Source organism: Ictidomys tridecemlineatus, chromosome 1 (genome assembly GCF_052094955.1).
Source record: "Ictidomys tridecemlineatus isolate mIctTri1 chromosome 1, mIctTri1.hap1, whole genome shotgun sequence".
NCBI classification, from domain to species: domain Eukaryota; kingdom Metazoa; phylum Chordata; class Mammalia; order Rodentia; family Sciuridae; genus Ictidomys; species Ictidomys tridecemlineatus.
In genome coordinates, this window is record NC_135477.1 from 165,646,911 (window position 1) to 165,662,376 (window position 15,466).

The window sequence follows — 15,466 nt, forward strand, 5'->3', positions numbered from 1 at the left end:
GACCAGCATCAAATCAGAGTTGTTTGTTGGCTTAACCAGAAAGACTAAAAGGATTAAAAGGGGAGAGATGCCCTCACTTATTGGCCAGTGCTATTTAGTTCTGTATAACAGCCAATCCCCTCTATAATAGCACACCAAGGTAGCCAGCACTCACTTAGTGACTTGCCCACCACTGCCAGTGACTCAGTGACAAACCTGGGCAGGAACTCAGCTTAGATGTCCTACTGCCCATTCCATCTCTTTTCACTATGCCCACCACCAGCAGGGTAGGTAAGTCCATCCACTCTGGATGTACTCACCTTCTCACCCTGACCCTCAGCAAGGTCTGAGGACCAAAGGACTGCAAATCCCCACTATGTCCTCAGACTGGGTACAAACCCTCATCCTTACCCTCCTCACAGGTAAAGAGCAGTGGCCACCTGGAAGGACCTGGGAATTCATACAGTGATACTCTGCTCTGCTTGCTCCCTCCCCTTCTGACTAAATGCTCCTAGACTGAAGAGAACCCAGGGAGGGCAAAGTAGAAGGATATGGATGGGGAAAATCCCTGAGACAAACAGATGTAGAAATCATTTCTTCTCCCTAAAACCGTGGAGAAAAAACTAGCTGTTGTCTCCAGCTAGAATCTGCTCACGTTCAGGGTTCTTGATCTCTGTTAGGTAGAGTGGGCAACAGCCTACGATCAACCAGTGACTTCAAGGTGCATCTGCTAAGAGTTGTGTGCTCCATGATAATGAGTCCAACACACAGCAGTTATCCATCTCAGAGACTGAGTGTTGACACAACCTGGATCCTGCCCAAAGTCCCTCAATTTCCCATCACCACCCTAGGAGAAGGGACTAGACAGAAACCAAGATTTTCCTTTTTAAAACTGTTTCTTCTGGAACATGAGTCAGAAGCACCTCTGAGGACAGCAGACTTGATTTTCCTGGCACATAAGACCCCGTACTCTCCAATGCACAGTTCAATCAGACACTCAACTCAGAATGAGAGTTTCCTATGGGGACACCCACATCACCCTCAGACTGAGGCCTCTGTTTCTGGAAAAAAAAAAAAAAAAACCCCACTCTGGAAAAGACTTTAGCTTTAGCCAGCACTTCAATTCCCCTCCACAACCCACATTGTCTCCTTGAGTTCTCTGTTGCGATTTTGTTTTGAGTCAGGATGTTCTGTGGTGCATTGTACAGCAGCCGGTCCCTGAGCACACACTGCTGAGAAGAGCCGCCCCCACAACCATCGCTTGCACAGTATTTGCCTTGCCAATTATTAGTACAATGGGCCAATTCTCATCCTGTGTCGCTCTTGGGGAAAATATGCAGGCTAGGGAACTGGCCTAGTTTGGAAATGGAACAGCAGAAACTGCCAATTAACATGAGTTCCTTTTTTGCATCCCCGAAAGGGGTAAGTCTCTAGGGAGAATTTATTAAAGGCATGAACCCAGTCGCTCAAGGAACTCCATAGATGCCTCAGATTTCTTGGGGCTAGGATGAGTGTCAAAGGTCACTTTTCCTATTCTGGGTGCAGTGCTTGAATCTCTTTCGTGACCTTGTCAGCTTCTTCCTAAATATGTTCACGTTTGAGGAACTCACCATGACCTATCTGTTTATTTGAAAGGTCTTCCTACCAGTAGCTTCCCAACTTTGGTCTTAGCGAAAGAGTGAGTCTAGCCAACTCATCAGCCTCCATTTTCCAGGAAATAGTAAACCACTCCAGGAAATCATTCTTAGACCAAAAGATAAGTTTGGAAAAGCACAGGGAAAAGGCTATGCTAGCAGAACGACCAATGGATAGAAGGGTAGCTGAACTTTTTTGCATGACCCTGAAAGGGAAGGTTATAGAGTCAGCATGTAGAAGGCTTGCAAATGTCAGCATATTAGAAAACACATGGCATTTCAGAGGAATGAAGAGAGGAACCAAAGCTTCATCCTCTGCTTTGTAGGAGTTCATACTCTTACCAGAGGGAGAAGAAGGATTGGAAGTATTTGGAGACATTGAACCTCAGTCCAAGTTCACCAGCCATGGGTGATGAGCAGCACCAGTGGGAGGGACTGGGCTCATGTTCAAAGGCCTTGGCTTCTCCATAGAACTCTAAGCCTCTATGGCTCAGGCCTAGCTCAGTCCTCCTCTGGAAAACTTGAGCCTGCGGAGTCTTGGAAATCTTGAATATTCTTGGAAGAGATGTTGGCTGAGAAACACAGAGGGAATCTGGGACAATCCCCCAATATGTGGGAAGAGCAAGGAGAAATAAGGAAAAAAAATCTTTTTTTTTTTTCCTTTCCACATGAGGGAGGTGGTGAATCAAAGACAACAGGTTAAGGAGAACAGATGAAGGGGGCCTCATCGCCATAGCAACAAGCCCAACGATTCTGAAAGACGGGATTTTTCTCTTTCTTTTCACCTGTCACTCTCCTTAGTACTGTCACTCTCTTTCCCTGCTCCTGGCGAGAGACAAGTTGTAACTTTTTCACTCCCACCAACAAGCTGCCAGGCTTTTGAGGAGTGCAGCTGCTATAAGATGGGAGGAGAATAGGGTTCCCCAAAGGAACACTGGGAAGAGTCAAGTCCTGTCTCTTCCCTTTCCCTGGTCATAGCTGGGAAGCTTGTAACTTGCCTATGAAGTGTGATCATCACTGTTTATACTCAATACCACAAGGAATCAGAGTTCTAGTCCTCAAATAAAAGGGGTTCTTGCTCCTGCCTCAGGATGGTCCATTGTTTTCCAACAGAGTGAGTCAAAGAGAGTCAGTAACAGAAGACCTTGGACTCCTTAGAAAGTTTTAAATTTGATACTATCAAAAATCTAATGGCCCTCATGAAGGAATCATAAAAACTTGTGTAAATGTAAACACCTCAACTGTGTAAACTTAGACTATACCAACACCAGCCCTTCACCCCACACCCTATTAAATGATGCCACTTCAGAGAGTTGGGTTCCATCTGCTATTGGTGGTAATGGGGCTCATGTTATCCCTGCAATACAGAAGTCTTCCGTACTGCCTGCTGCCATAGAATTGTGTTAGCATAAATAAGGATCAGTGACTGTGTGTCCTGTGAGGTCCAGAGTTCCCATACTCTCCAGCTGGCCTCTTTGTCTGGGTTGTGTTCTCCTGAATCCCCACCTCCCCCAACACAGGTCACCATCTCCCTGGACCAGAGACCTTCTTCCAAAGTGAGCAATGCTCTCCACCTCCAGGCAGGATGAGATGTTCAGTCATTGGACCCTTCTCTTTGCATAGTTATAGAGAACATGCCTCTTCCCCCGGCCCCTTCCATTTGAATGTCTGACCCTACTTCCTTCTAGACATGCTGGAAGTATAAATTCCATCTTCTATAGTCAGGAAGACAGGTAGCCTCTTAGGGTCTTTGGAAGATAGTAACAAAAAAAAAAAGATGTTTACCACTCCCTTATCTTTAATGGCCAACCGTAACTTAGGTGAAATTGGGAAAGACTATTAGGAAGAAAATAGCTTTCGTTACCAAAGGAGTACTTTTCACCTCAACTACTGAACCGCTGATCCATTTGTAAAGGCTCCATCCTTCTCGTCTACCACCTCTTCCATCCACTCCCTCTGCACAGAGCTCTTTGCTAAGATGTGAGCAGATGATGCATCAAGATGCCTCTCTCCCTGTGGCCCCCTCCAAATAGAAAAGTTTTATAGGAATTTCTCAAGTCTTCCAAGGACTGGGAAGAGTTACTCTCCATAGGAAGAATGACATACCTCCTCAACAACAAACAGGGAGACATTCTGAGTGCTCTGAAGATGATATGAAATGGAAATTTACTTGTTCAATCAACTCTTAAACCAGGCACCAAAATCAGTTTGCACATATCTCTTATCAGACCATTATCCTGGAGCGGAAGAATTTTTGCCCCTTTGAATAATTATTCCCACTGCTTCCAAAGCCAGACTATGCCTTGCCAAGTGTAACCTATATTCAAGAACCATCTGCTTTAGCAATACAGGAAGCCACCAAGGGGGTGTGCTTCAGATAATCCTACAGCTCTGCTGCTTCTGGGGTGGGAAGACATGCTGCGATTTGCCAGCTGCAGTCCCCAAACTCAGCCCTGCTGAATCCTGTACAATGCACCAAGTAGAACTACAGCAAAGGACGTAGACTTGGTAAAGACGAAATTCCTACCCACATGCCCAGATCCTAATAGGCAGATGTCAGAGGAGATCCCAGGGTCACACAGTCCACCCCTTGTGTGGCTCCTATAGCCCACATGAAAAGGAACACACAGAGAGGTATAAAAGTCACACATCCTATTCAGTGCCACCAACTAGACAATGACAATGTGTATTTGTGCCAGTGAGCCATGCATTTCATTTTAATTTAATGAGACACTTGTTGTATATTAACAAACAGTATAAACAAAGGCATTAGATGTCTGGAGATGGGGATCCTTCCAAGACTTAAAGATATTTTTTTGCCTGTATCAAGATTTTGAATAGCCACTCCCTCTGCCTGAGCCATTACTCTCCACCATGACCAACAGTTTTGTTTGGTTGGTCCCACCTCTCAACACTTGGGAAAGTGTTGTCTCTTATTTGCCCACTTTTGAACGCCCTGTATATGACAGGACTCAGAGATGGTCTCTCTGACCAATGGACTTCCTCAGACTCCACTGGGTGAGTTCTATCCCCTCCTATTGGATGACAGTACTGGGATTCTGTCTTCTAGGAATTAAGCACCTTGCTCTGTGACTCTGTTCACCCAAAGCCAATGTCAGATCTTCCCCCATAGGCGACAGGGATTTTTAAATTCAGCCACCTAGGTCTGCCTACAGTGTTTTTTCAGCAAACACCTCCAGAAAAAAAATGGCACCAATTAAGCATAATTATTAGGATTTAATGGAACCATTTTTCTATCTCAGTGTCTCTCTACTACTGCAACAGTCTCCCCTCCCCAGGTTTTTTTCCCCCTAAATTGGGACTGGGAACATCAAGTTAAAGTTGCACATCACTGGGTCTTTATTATACTACAATAACTGTCTTATTAAATTGAAATCAAATGCACATCTAGGGGAAAGTTCATTTTAAGTACCAACTCTCAGAAAAAAAATGCATGGAGACATAAGCCATGAGCAATTTCAGTGTGTTGCTGAGCAACAAGGTATGGGTGTAGAGACCACACTGAAAAGGAAGGAAAGAATGGGGTAAGCTCAAGTGTTCAGATCTTGAAAGAAGATGCCCTGAATTTCTCGTGGCATCTCCCACCCTAGGAGAGGCATTGAGGAGAAGGGAAATATAATTATAAATTTTACATCACCAGGAATGCTTGGGAAATTATTAAATATATACACACACATTTTTCTCTTGGGGAATGTTTTAACATTCAGCCAATAAGCTTTTTCCAACGATTACGAACGTTAAGAGGGTGCGGGGTTGAGTGTATGTGTGTAAATATGCTGTTGCTTGGATGGTCTTTGCCTCTTGACTCACTTATCTCTTCTCCCCTCCCCCTCCTCCCCTCCTCCTCTCCTTAGGACAAGACAAGTGCACTGAGCCTCAGCAATGTGGCGGGCGTGTTCTACATCCTGATCGGAGGACTTGGACTAGCCATGCTGGTTGCCTTAATCGAGTTCTGCTACAAATCCCGTAGTGAATCCAAGCGGATGAAGGTGGCATCGTCTTCCCAGGCCTTTTTCCTAACCTGTTCTGTGATACAGCTGGTTTTCTTGAGAGTGTCCTTGCTAGAAAGGGTGGGGAGTAGTGGTGGTTGAAGTAAGTCAGCCTAAGCTAAGGGAAGAGAGTTGTCAGGAGGCGGTGACAGGACAGAGGCAATTGCGAGAAAGAAAGAAAGATGGGGTATGTCAGGGAAACCACAGGGCTCAGGAGAGCAACTGCATGCTACAGAGATGGTTTGATGAGGTTCAAGGTTAGACAGAGGTCTGAGTGGGCAGTTGGCTGAGTGAGAGATAAGAGTGATCTCTGCAAAAGCTGCAGAGAACAGAAAGGTAGTTCCCCAGATAGGGGAAATTATGTCTAACCTCTGCTCTGTGCTGCTCTTGCCGTGCTTGGTAAACGGGGTCTTAGCCTCCACACTGTGAGATAGATACTGGCCAGGAGGATCGTGAACAGAGAAAGGTAAGCAAATTAGTTAGACGATCCCTAACCGCATCAAATACAGCTTCAGGCAACTGGAGAAGGGAAGAAGTGTGGAGGATTTGAGAGCTCTTGATAAAAACATGAAAACTCTCCAAGTGGAAAGAAACCAGGCTAGTTCTATGGCGATCCAAAATAAACAATAAAAGTAATGAGTATAAGTGATTGAACACAGATGTTAATACATTGTACAGAATCTACCTTTCTAAAAGAAAAAAGTTACTCAAAAGTGAGAAGGACAATCCAAAAAAGGAACAAGCTTCCCATCATTGAAGGTATACAGTAGAGGGTGAAGAATTCCGGGTAAGGATATTGATTTGAACATTCAAAGGGGTTTGGATTAAATGACCTTCATAGCCCCTCATATTTCATCATTTAGCCTCAGTAAGAAAATATTTATGGTAGTTAATCAATCATGTGACCCATTCCATGAGCAAAGAGTCCTGAGGAACAGAGGACTAAAGTGTAATCTGAGATCTTCAGCACCTTTGAACTTCAACAAAGAAGGAATACAGAAACATTACTCCACCACAAGGCAACCTATGGTGTAGCTAGGAAGTTCTGTAGGAATTCAAAGGAAGGAGAAATTGAGTAAGGTGTCTGGAGAGAGGAGAAATTAAGAGAAATTAAGGAGAAATTCAGAGAAGGCAAGAGAAGTACAGTCACTCAGGACCACATTTGAGCGGTAGTATGTTGGCCTAGGTTGTTACCTCAACAATATGATCCAAGATCCAAGGTAGGATTTGCTTTCCTGGAATGTGTCTAAGAAGTTCACTTTCCCAAGTTTAGTACACACTCACGGATCACCTGTGTGGTAGCCTCCTGTTCATCCTGTCTCTGCATTAGGCCATCTGTCCTATGCATACATCCAGGGTTACCCTTAGAGAAGACATTTCTGGACATTCCATTTGTAAATTCTGTATTCACTTATGTATAAGAGGAGGTGGGGGTAGAGAAAGAGGACCTTCTGTCCTGGCAATCAGACCTTCTGTCCTAGCGTGGCAATATTGCCTTAGCACATCTCAGCACACCTCCTGCCCGCCTTGCTGGCAATCAGCTATGCTCACAACCTGCATGCTCCATCCACCCAGTGTGTATTTCTCATGTGCCTTTATGCAGGCTTATCCTCCAACCTGTCCCATAGGGCTCACTTTAAAGGGTAACTTCCTGGAGATGTAATAACAAGGATCAATCAAGGGATAGAAGCATGATTGTTTTTGGCCCAAGGACCTAAGCACACCTCAGTCCTGCCTTTGACCAGCTCACCCTTTCCCAGGTTCTCTCAGAAAAGGAAACCACAGCAAAATCATTGACTTCGGACCCTAAGTCCAGCATCAACCTGTAAGAAGCAAGGCTAAACACAGCAAAACCCAAACAAAGCCTTTTTTGACAATTCCATCCAAAATACAAGCCTAAAAGCTCTACTTTGCAAAGGCTGCTCCAATGGCAAAGAAGGAGACAGGTTAAGAGTTAGGTGAGCTACAACATTTACCATCCCCAAAACCTTCCCCATGGACCAGAACTGAACCAGAAACCCAGAGCTGGCCCAACACAAACAAATAGGAATCCTTTCTCATTGACCCCTGGGACACTGTGCAATGTGGTGGTCTGGAGAGCAAGCTCAGGAGGCTGAGTGCTGGGCATCAATCCATCTGCTTCATTTCTTAACTGTGGCATCTTGCTCTAGTTTTAGTAATTCTCCGACCCTCAGTTTTTTTAAAAAAAAAATGAAGACAATGGTAGTATACACCTCATAGAATTATGAGAATTATGAGAAATAATGAAGTTAAAGGGCTTGGCAAAATGCCTAAGCCAGAGTAAGCCCTCAATAAATAACAATAATAACAATGATTACTAGCATTTATAATAATCATCATTATTAGTGGGCAATAACATCTTCTTTAAAACTTTCCTTTTATTGCCCCTAATTTCATGTGCTAGGTGCTTTGAGCTATAGAGACTATGAGTTCCTTAAGTTAAGAGGGTCTGTCTGATTCTTTTTGTACATTCCACCCACTTAGAGTAAGTATTGGTAAAAAATTAATGTGGAATTGTATCCAGAGGAGAAAAACCTCTTGGAGGAAGAGGCAAAGTATGGGAGCAAGCCACTCTTAGGTTAAATAAATGCTACCATCTAAGTTACCCATCCCAGGAAGCACAAAAACACCATCCAAGGTCATTTTGACCCCATCTGTTTGTGCTCATAAAATATGATGTCAGTCACCCTCCCTTTTACAACCAAGATGTTCAATCTCAGGAACTCTTGGAAACATTAATTCAACGTTTTTTCATCATAGTCTCTTTAATTAATTCCATGGGTCGGCATGGCTTCTGCACAACTCACTGGAGCTCTGAATGGGATTTTCTATCTTCCAACTGCAGAAGAGATGCTGTCTTTATTCATCAACCCAACCCTTAATTTTTGAAGTTCCATCTACTCTTCACTGCAACCATAGTACCAGCCACAAAGACAAATAAGGCACATGACCACCCTTAGATATCCCTGATCTAGCTGTCGAGGTGAACCATGGTCCATATCCCTTGCTGAGCATTCTTGAGACTCACTCCTCTTTTGAAGATGCACTGCTATACATTAAACAATGCCCCACATGGAGGAGGATATGTTCAGGAACACATCAAGCCCAGCCTCTCTTCTCGGGAAGCTGGGAGGTTGGTGAGGAAGACAGAAAGTAAACAAACATTTACCTGTCCAATGAGTATTACTGAGAAATACGCTCCATGTTGTCAGGTACAGAGCTGAGCTCTAGACTGATGGGAGAATGGGAACAGGGCAGGCAGCGTAGCTTCCCTGAGAAATCAATGCTTAACAGACCTGAAGCATGAGAGGAAGGAACCAGGAGAAGAGAGCTTCTAGCAAAGGATGACTAGGGTCAGAGACCCAAGCACTAAAACTATTGCCCAGAAATGTAAAGAAGGCCAGAGAGATCGGCACCCAGAAAGACTGAAGGAATGGGTGTCATGGGAAAGATGGGGACTCAAGAGGGAGACTTCAGGCAGACCAAATATTTAGAATAATTTGATTTGTCCTAGAGTAGCCAAAAATAAACAATCTCACACACATTCTGTTTTAAGTGAAGTCTCAGATCCCCTGCCCTTCTCCTCCGCCAGGAAAAAATGGACTGGCCTCTTCATCTTCAGCTGATGAATATCCAGAATAATCAGATTCCTTCTTATTCACCACCTTGCTCCCAAAGGAAAATTATCCCCAGCCTCTCCCACCCCCCAGGAGAGCTGCTGACCTTTCAAAATTATATGTGGCTGTGCTAACATGGGAAGTGTTTAAGCAACAGCAATTGAAGGCTTACACATTTTCCTTGAATTAATGAGCAGCTGAGAGACTAGATAACAGAGGGGGAGCATCCTCTGCTGCAGGTGGTCACTCTAGTTCTTTGCATATGTGCCTGGGTGAGGTCATTACTGAGGTTTGAGTCTTTATTAGGATATTCTCTGACACGCTGAGGCTGGGAAGATTTTTCTTAACAATACAGATGAATGAGAGGCTGTGATTGCTGCTAGAGAAATATGCCTCTAAAAAGCCAATTTGGGGGCTTTGAAGTTGGATTTCTCACTCACCTTTTTCTCCCTAAGTGTCCGTTTCGAAACAATATAAGGATGAGCTTTAAGAATGGCTGGTGTATGGAAGAGGGAGAAGAAAGGATAACATTTCTCAAGGTCAAGGGCAGGAATTACTTCAGCTAATGGGAGCTTAGCTATAAGGAGTAGGAAAAACCTCATTTAGAAGATCATCTACTTTTTCACCGGGTCAGATGACTGTTACTTCAACAAGTTGGTCGTATGCAACCAACGAATGAATGGGAGAAACCAGATCAGTTCAACCTTGCTTGCATTTTAGAATCAGCCAGGAGCTTTCAAAACTCCAGATGGGCAGACTGCACACTATACCTATTAAGTGGTCATCTCTTGAGGTAAGATTCAGGCCACAGGGTTTTCCCCACCAAATACCCTAGAGACTCCAATGTGCTATGAAGTTTGAGAACTAGTGTTCTACTGGATTTTCAGCATTGCTTTCCATTTCCATTCACTCTTTTCATCTCTTCTCCTGAGATTCCAATATACTCCTTTACTAGAAGAGAAGCCTGTAAGAAGGTGGGTCCCATCTGTAACAGGGATACGAAGTCACTGACCTCTGAGAAATGCTCATCTTCTCAATGCCATTGATCTTGTCCTTTAAGATAAATTCATGAAGTTCCACCAACTTCTAATTAAATATTATGGGAATGTGTGAGCATTGTGAAGACAAAGTCCAAAGTCATCTGTGGGAACTTTCAACCTTTTTTTTTTAATTAAAGGAATGTGGCAGAGAAATATTATGAAGAATAAACATTCCAAGCTCAGCTATAGAAAGTTCCATGTTTTCTACCCATATACCCTCCCCCCCCCAAAAAAAAGTTAGTTTTTTTCAACATTTTTTTTTAGGTGAGAATAAGGAACTATTAATTCTTCGTGTTTTCAGTTCACATTTCCCTGTGTAGCATCACAGTGGTATTTATCTGGCCTTTGACTTAGAAGAATGCGATGCCAATGACACTTCCTCTGCCATGGAGGACTGCCAAAGGAGAATGTAAATACATCAAGTCCAGGGTTTCAGGAGGAGACAGAACCAGTGTGGGTGGAGTATCACATGGGGTAAATCTGTCTGAATCATGAATTTAAAAAAGAAAGAACATTTTAAAACATTGTTAGAATTTTCAGTAATAAAAGAATGGCAGGGGGAAAAATAGGTCAAAATTGCCTGTTATATCTCTTCCTGACCCCAGAAGATGGACTGATTTCTCTGGAATCATGGCAAGGGAGAAAGACATAGACATTTTTAAAAGGATCCTAGGTTGTTGACTTTTCTTAGACAAATTCAAGAATATTTCCTATTAAACATCTAACTGCATGGTAGTCCCTCTAACAGGTAGCCGGGGTCCAGACGATAAGGCCTTTGGCCTGCTCTGGTGAGGTTTGTCTTCTTGTCCTAAAAAAAGACAAATCTTACCCGCCTGAAGCAGAATCATTACAAAAGAATGTAGAGCATGTGACCATGACATCAGAGGGGCCAAGCCTTGCGGTTGGAAGGCTTAAGAGGCAGACAGGAACAAAATAAGCCTTGAAGAGTGGGTGGGGTTGGTCTTAGAGAAAGAAACCTCTCAACCCAGAGACAACTCTTCTCCTTTATTTTAATTTCTACCAAGAAATCAAACCCCACTTTATACATTCTATGATTGTCTCTTAATGGGAAGTTGGTGGTAGACATAAAGAAAGTTTTGACTTTCATGCCATCGTTTCTTTCTTCAAAGGAATTCCAAAGGAAATCTTTGATCTAATAGGCTATGATTCTAGACTTAGTTTGTGGCCTTGAACAGTCCACTTAACACATCTGATTCTGGGGAGATCCTTTCAGTCCTTTCCAAATCTAGAATTCCAAAATGCTAGAAATCACAAAGTTGGTCTGATGTGTCAATCTGAAAGTTCAGGTGACACATGTGAATGGGAAGGAGATGCACACAGATAATGATCTTGGAAATGCACTCTCATTTTCTTCAGCACACACCCCTTTCCAGTTACATTTTTCATGCTGTCTTATTCAAACAAATCCTACATTCCCTTCACACATACTGCTAGAAATAGGATGGTATTATTTTTTTCTGTTAAAAAAAAATCAGGTAGTTTTTCATTTGAACCCAACATCCTCAGTTTCTTTTAACATTTCAAACCATTTTTTATGAGGTAGCACCATTATCAAAAAAAAGAAAAGTCTGTAGATGCTGAAAAATAGAAAAGTCTGTAGATGCCTAGCTAATCATATCTTATAGACATGGAGATTTAAAGGTCTGAAAAAGTAGTAAAGAGATGTGCACAAGGTCATACAACTGATAGATGAATTTTTGTCAGAACCAGAGCTAGAATCCAGATTTCTTAAACATCATTCCAGGAGGTTTTCCAGTTGGTGGTGATGCTGTATTTACCACCATCAATAATACCGTGGAAATACTCCACCTTTAAGAATCACAGAATGTAAGAACCAGAAAGGAACTTAGAGCTCGCCTGGTCTAACCCACTTCATTAAACATTAAACCCAATGCACAAGGAGGGGGAAGAGAACTGCCCAGAGCCAGCCACACACCAGGTATGTGAGTTGATGGGAAGCTTAGCATTATGGACAGGAGAGCAGCTGGATGGGGAGGAGAACTGGGATTCTATTCTAGGTCCAGACTTGACTCATTCCCCTTACCAACCATTGCCAAGGACCTGGGGAAGAACCCCCGGTCCTCCTGAAAAGGGTTTCTGTTTGATCCCACAGCAATCCATCAACGAAGCCATACGGACATCGACCCTCCCCCGAAACAGTGGGGCAGGAGCCAGCGGCAGTGGCAGCGGAGAGAATGGCCGGGTGGTCAGCCACGACTTCCCCAAGTCCATGCAATCCATTCCCTGCATGAGCCACAGTTCAGGGATGCCCTTGGGAGCCACAGGATTATAACGGGAGCAGACAAAAACCCCTTGGGGAGCAGGCTCAGGCTCCCCTGGCCCCATCCCAAACCCTTCAGTGCCAAAAAAAATGACAACAAAATGAAACACCACCGCCAACCAACCACCGCAACCATGAGGAGGACGATTCGACCGATTTTCCTGAAGAATTCACAACCCATTTTGCTGACCCTTTTCCTTTTTTGATCTTCTTTGAGTCCTTTATGTTTGCTCAGTGAGGATGATAAATAACACTGTACTGCAATAAGGGACAAGTAAACCTGTCTAACGAAGCCTATGTCTCGGAAAATGGAATTACTGGAATACTAATGAAGAAACCAGACTGTTTTTCTTTTAATTCTGTTGTTAATGTGTCTTAGTGTGTGCAATTTTTTTTCTTATTAATTAATCCATGGTCTGCAGGTTCTGTTAGGCCCCTTCCTTCTTCTTTCTTCTCATTCCCAACTCCCTTCTTCTCCCTCTTCAGTTTCCAGATTGGAGATTCAAGATTTGTTCCACCTTACAAGCAAGAAAAGGAATAAAGCAAACTTCAAACGAATTCCCCATGGGGGCTCTCCACAGTACCCTCCACTCCTTGGCCCCGAGCCTTGGATGAAGACTGACCTTGGAGAAATGGGCTGCCTTCCCCAGAGACCTAAGCACTGATCCAGTCAAGATCACATGTGAAAAGCAATTCAGAAAGAGGGTGGTGGAGAGGGCAAGGGCAGATGTGCAGATGGAGGAGGACTCGTAAAATGACTGCTGCTCAGGAAAAGGTTTCTTTAATGTGCTAGAGTCACTCGGAAGGCCATAGATAGTAATGGTATTTTTCTTCAGAGAGTCAACTTCAGCCCTGAGTTGTTGTTCTGCCATGCTCAGGCTCAAAGGCTAATGGGAACTCGACTTCCTGAACCAAGTCAAGCCTTGGAAAGAGCTGACAGCCAGGGAGATATCACCCATGATTCTCACTTTTCCTTTGCTTGACATCTCAGCAGGAACCCCCTTGTGGAGTAGACTCTCTTTCTCTGCAGAGCCTCTGATGGGAGGGTTGATGCTATGCAACTCAGTGCAAAAGACAGGTGGTGGAAGAGTTTGGGAAGAGGAAGCCTCTTCAAAGCCCACATGCAATGGAGCTTTCCATAGAGTGTCCTGTTCTTGGTTTGGGAGATCAACTATGAAGTTTAGGGCCATGCTGATGCAGAGATTTTTTTTTTAAAGTTAATAGAATTGTTTTAGCATCTGGCCAAATAATGTTCTGTCATCTTTAGAAAGAAAGATGCCCAGGGCTGAATTATTTTAAAGGGAATAGGGAGATGGTTTAAGTTGATAATAATATCAGGGGACCTTAAGATCCCAGAGACCAATTTCTAACCCCAAAAGGCTGATCTTCCTCCTAGCTAAAAACAGAAGGAAGACATTCTATTCCAATGACCAGAATCAATACACCCATGATTGCAACTACAAATCTGGAGCGAAGCAACACTGGAGAAGTGACAAGTTTCTTGGAGAGAAGCCCAAGCTGCCTAAAATTTTGGTTGCAAGTGGGAGTCACTGGCACATAGCTTTCTTGGAGACCCCAAATATCAGTCTTGGAGCAATTGGCTTCCAGCTCTCCAGCAGCCACACTCCTGGGTGCATGATTCAGTGTGTGTCATTTCTGGCTTATTCCCTTGTCCCCTACTTCCATCCAATCTTCTCTGATAGGGGTTACATTAATAATTGACAAGCCTAAAGATTTTGGAACCTACCAATGGGGTGTGATGGGCTTCATCTGTATGTTCTCTCAATGGACACCCACCATCTCTATGTCTCTCCTATTCTTCTTTCATCAGCCATAGCAAATAACTATTCCAAAACCAATGCTTCACCCCTTCAACTCCAATGTTATTCAGTTTCTCACTTGTTATTGTGGGCATGGTACATGAAGCAGCACACTCAAGGTGGCTTATCACTTCTCATTACTGCCAGCTACGGTCCCCCAGAGCCCCTCCCCCACACAGACTTTCTCAGCCCTTAGCCTACCACTGTAGAACCTGATGTGACCCACCATTAGGGAGTCTGCATTTTGGAAGAATTGGAAATAGCCCTCTACCATCAACATGCTTCAAAGACTTTTTGCCTTTGGCCTGGCAAGATACTCTCCAGCCATTGAGCCTACCAGTTATGTGATCTAATAGGAAGAGACTGTCTGTGCTAAAAATAAGAGGCTATGCCATGTGGGGGGGGGTGGGGGGGTCCAAGATCCAGCAGAAGATGCTTTTCATCAATGGATGGGTGATGGGAAAACAAGCAAGGAAAAAAGTTAACTTGTATTATGTATTTTTACTATACTTTTCTTAAAAATAGAGCAACGGGAAAACTCTGAAAGAGACTGACATTTTTCTCAACAGGAATCCATACTTAACAGTTCTGGCTTTCATTAAATTTTGCTCTTTGGTACTTGGGCCTTTTATTTAACATCTATATTTGTTTTAACTCTCTTGGCAGATGTGTGAAAGGATTCTTGCTTGATCAAACACTAAACATTTTTTGGTTCCTATTTTTCTTTCAGATAGCCAAGTATTTTTTTTTCTTTTGGTATTTGCATAAAATGAAAATATCACCGAGAATTAAATCACTGTGGATCCATTATCTACTTTCCATTTTTGTCCATTCCATTTTTGTACCATTTCTGAAGCCAGGGATCTAGAGATTGCTATTTTCTTATTGCTGAGCCTAAAACTAGTCAGTTTTTAATAATGACCACTGTGCCCAACTCACAAACAGCTCTCAGGTCACTTCAGCTGGCCTAGAACATTGCAAGTTATTCATCCAAATAGAATTTTTATATATATATAAAATGACAAAGAGTGATATTTGGCATT

The 15,466-nt window shown here is 43.3% G+C and overlaps 1 protein-coding gene across 4 annotated transcripts in view; it reads left to right on the top strand.

Annotated features, from left to right (window-relative positions):
• The window catches only part of Gria1 (glutamate ionotropic receptor AMPA type subunit 1), a 297,496-nt gene extending 282,455 nt beyond the window's left edge, over positions 1-15,041 (top strand). For 3 of the 4 annotated variants that reach the window (XM_021726494.3, XM_021726493.3, XM_078051360.1), the window contains 2 exons: positions 5,489-5,623; positions 12,415-15,041. In XM_021726494.3, the coding sequence (XP_021582169.1) occupies positions 5,489-5,623; positions 12,415-12,615 (336 nt within the window). In that variant the 3' untranslated portion in view covers positions 12,616-15,041. The remainder of the gene's footprint in view (positions 1-5,488; positions 5,624-12,414) is intronic. The other variant, XR_013439535.1, reaches the window with a different exon arrangement.
• Positions 15,042-15,466: the final 425 nt, after the last annotated feature.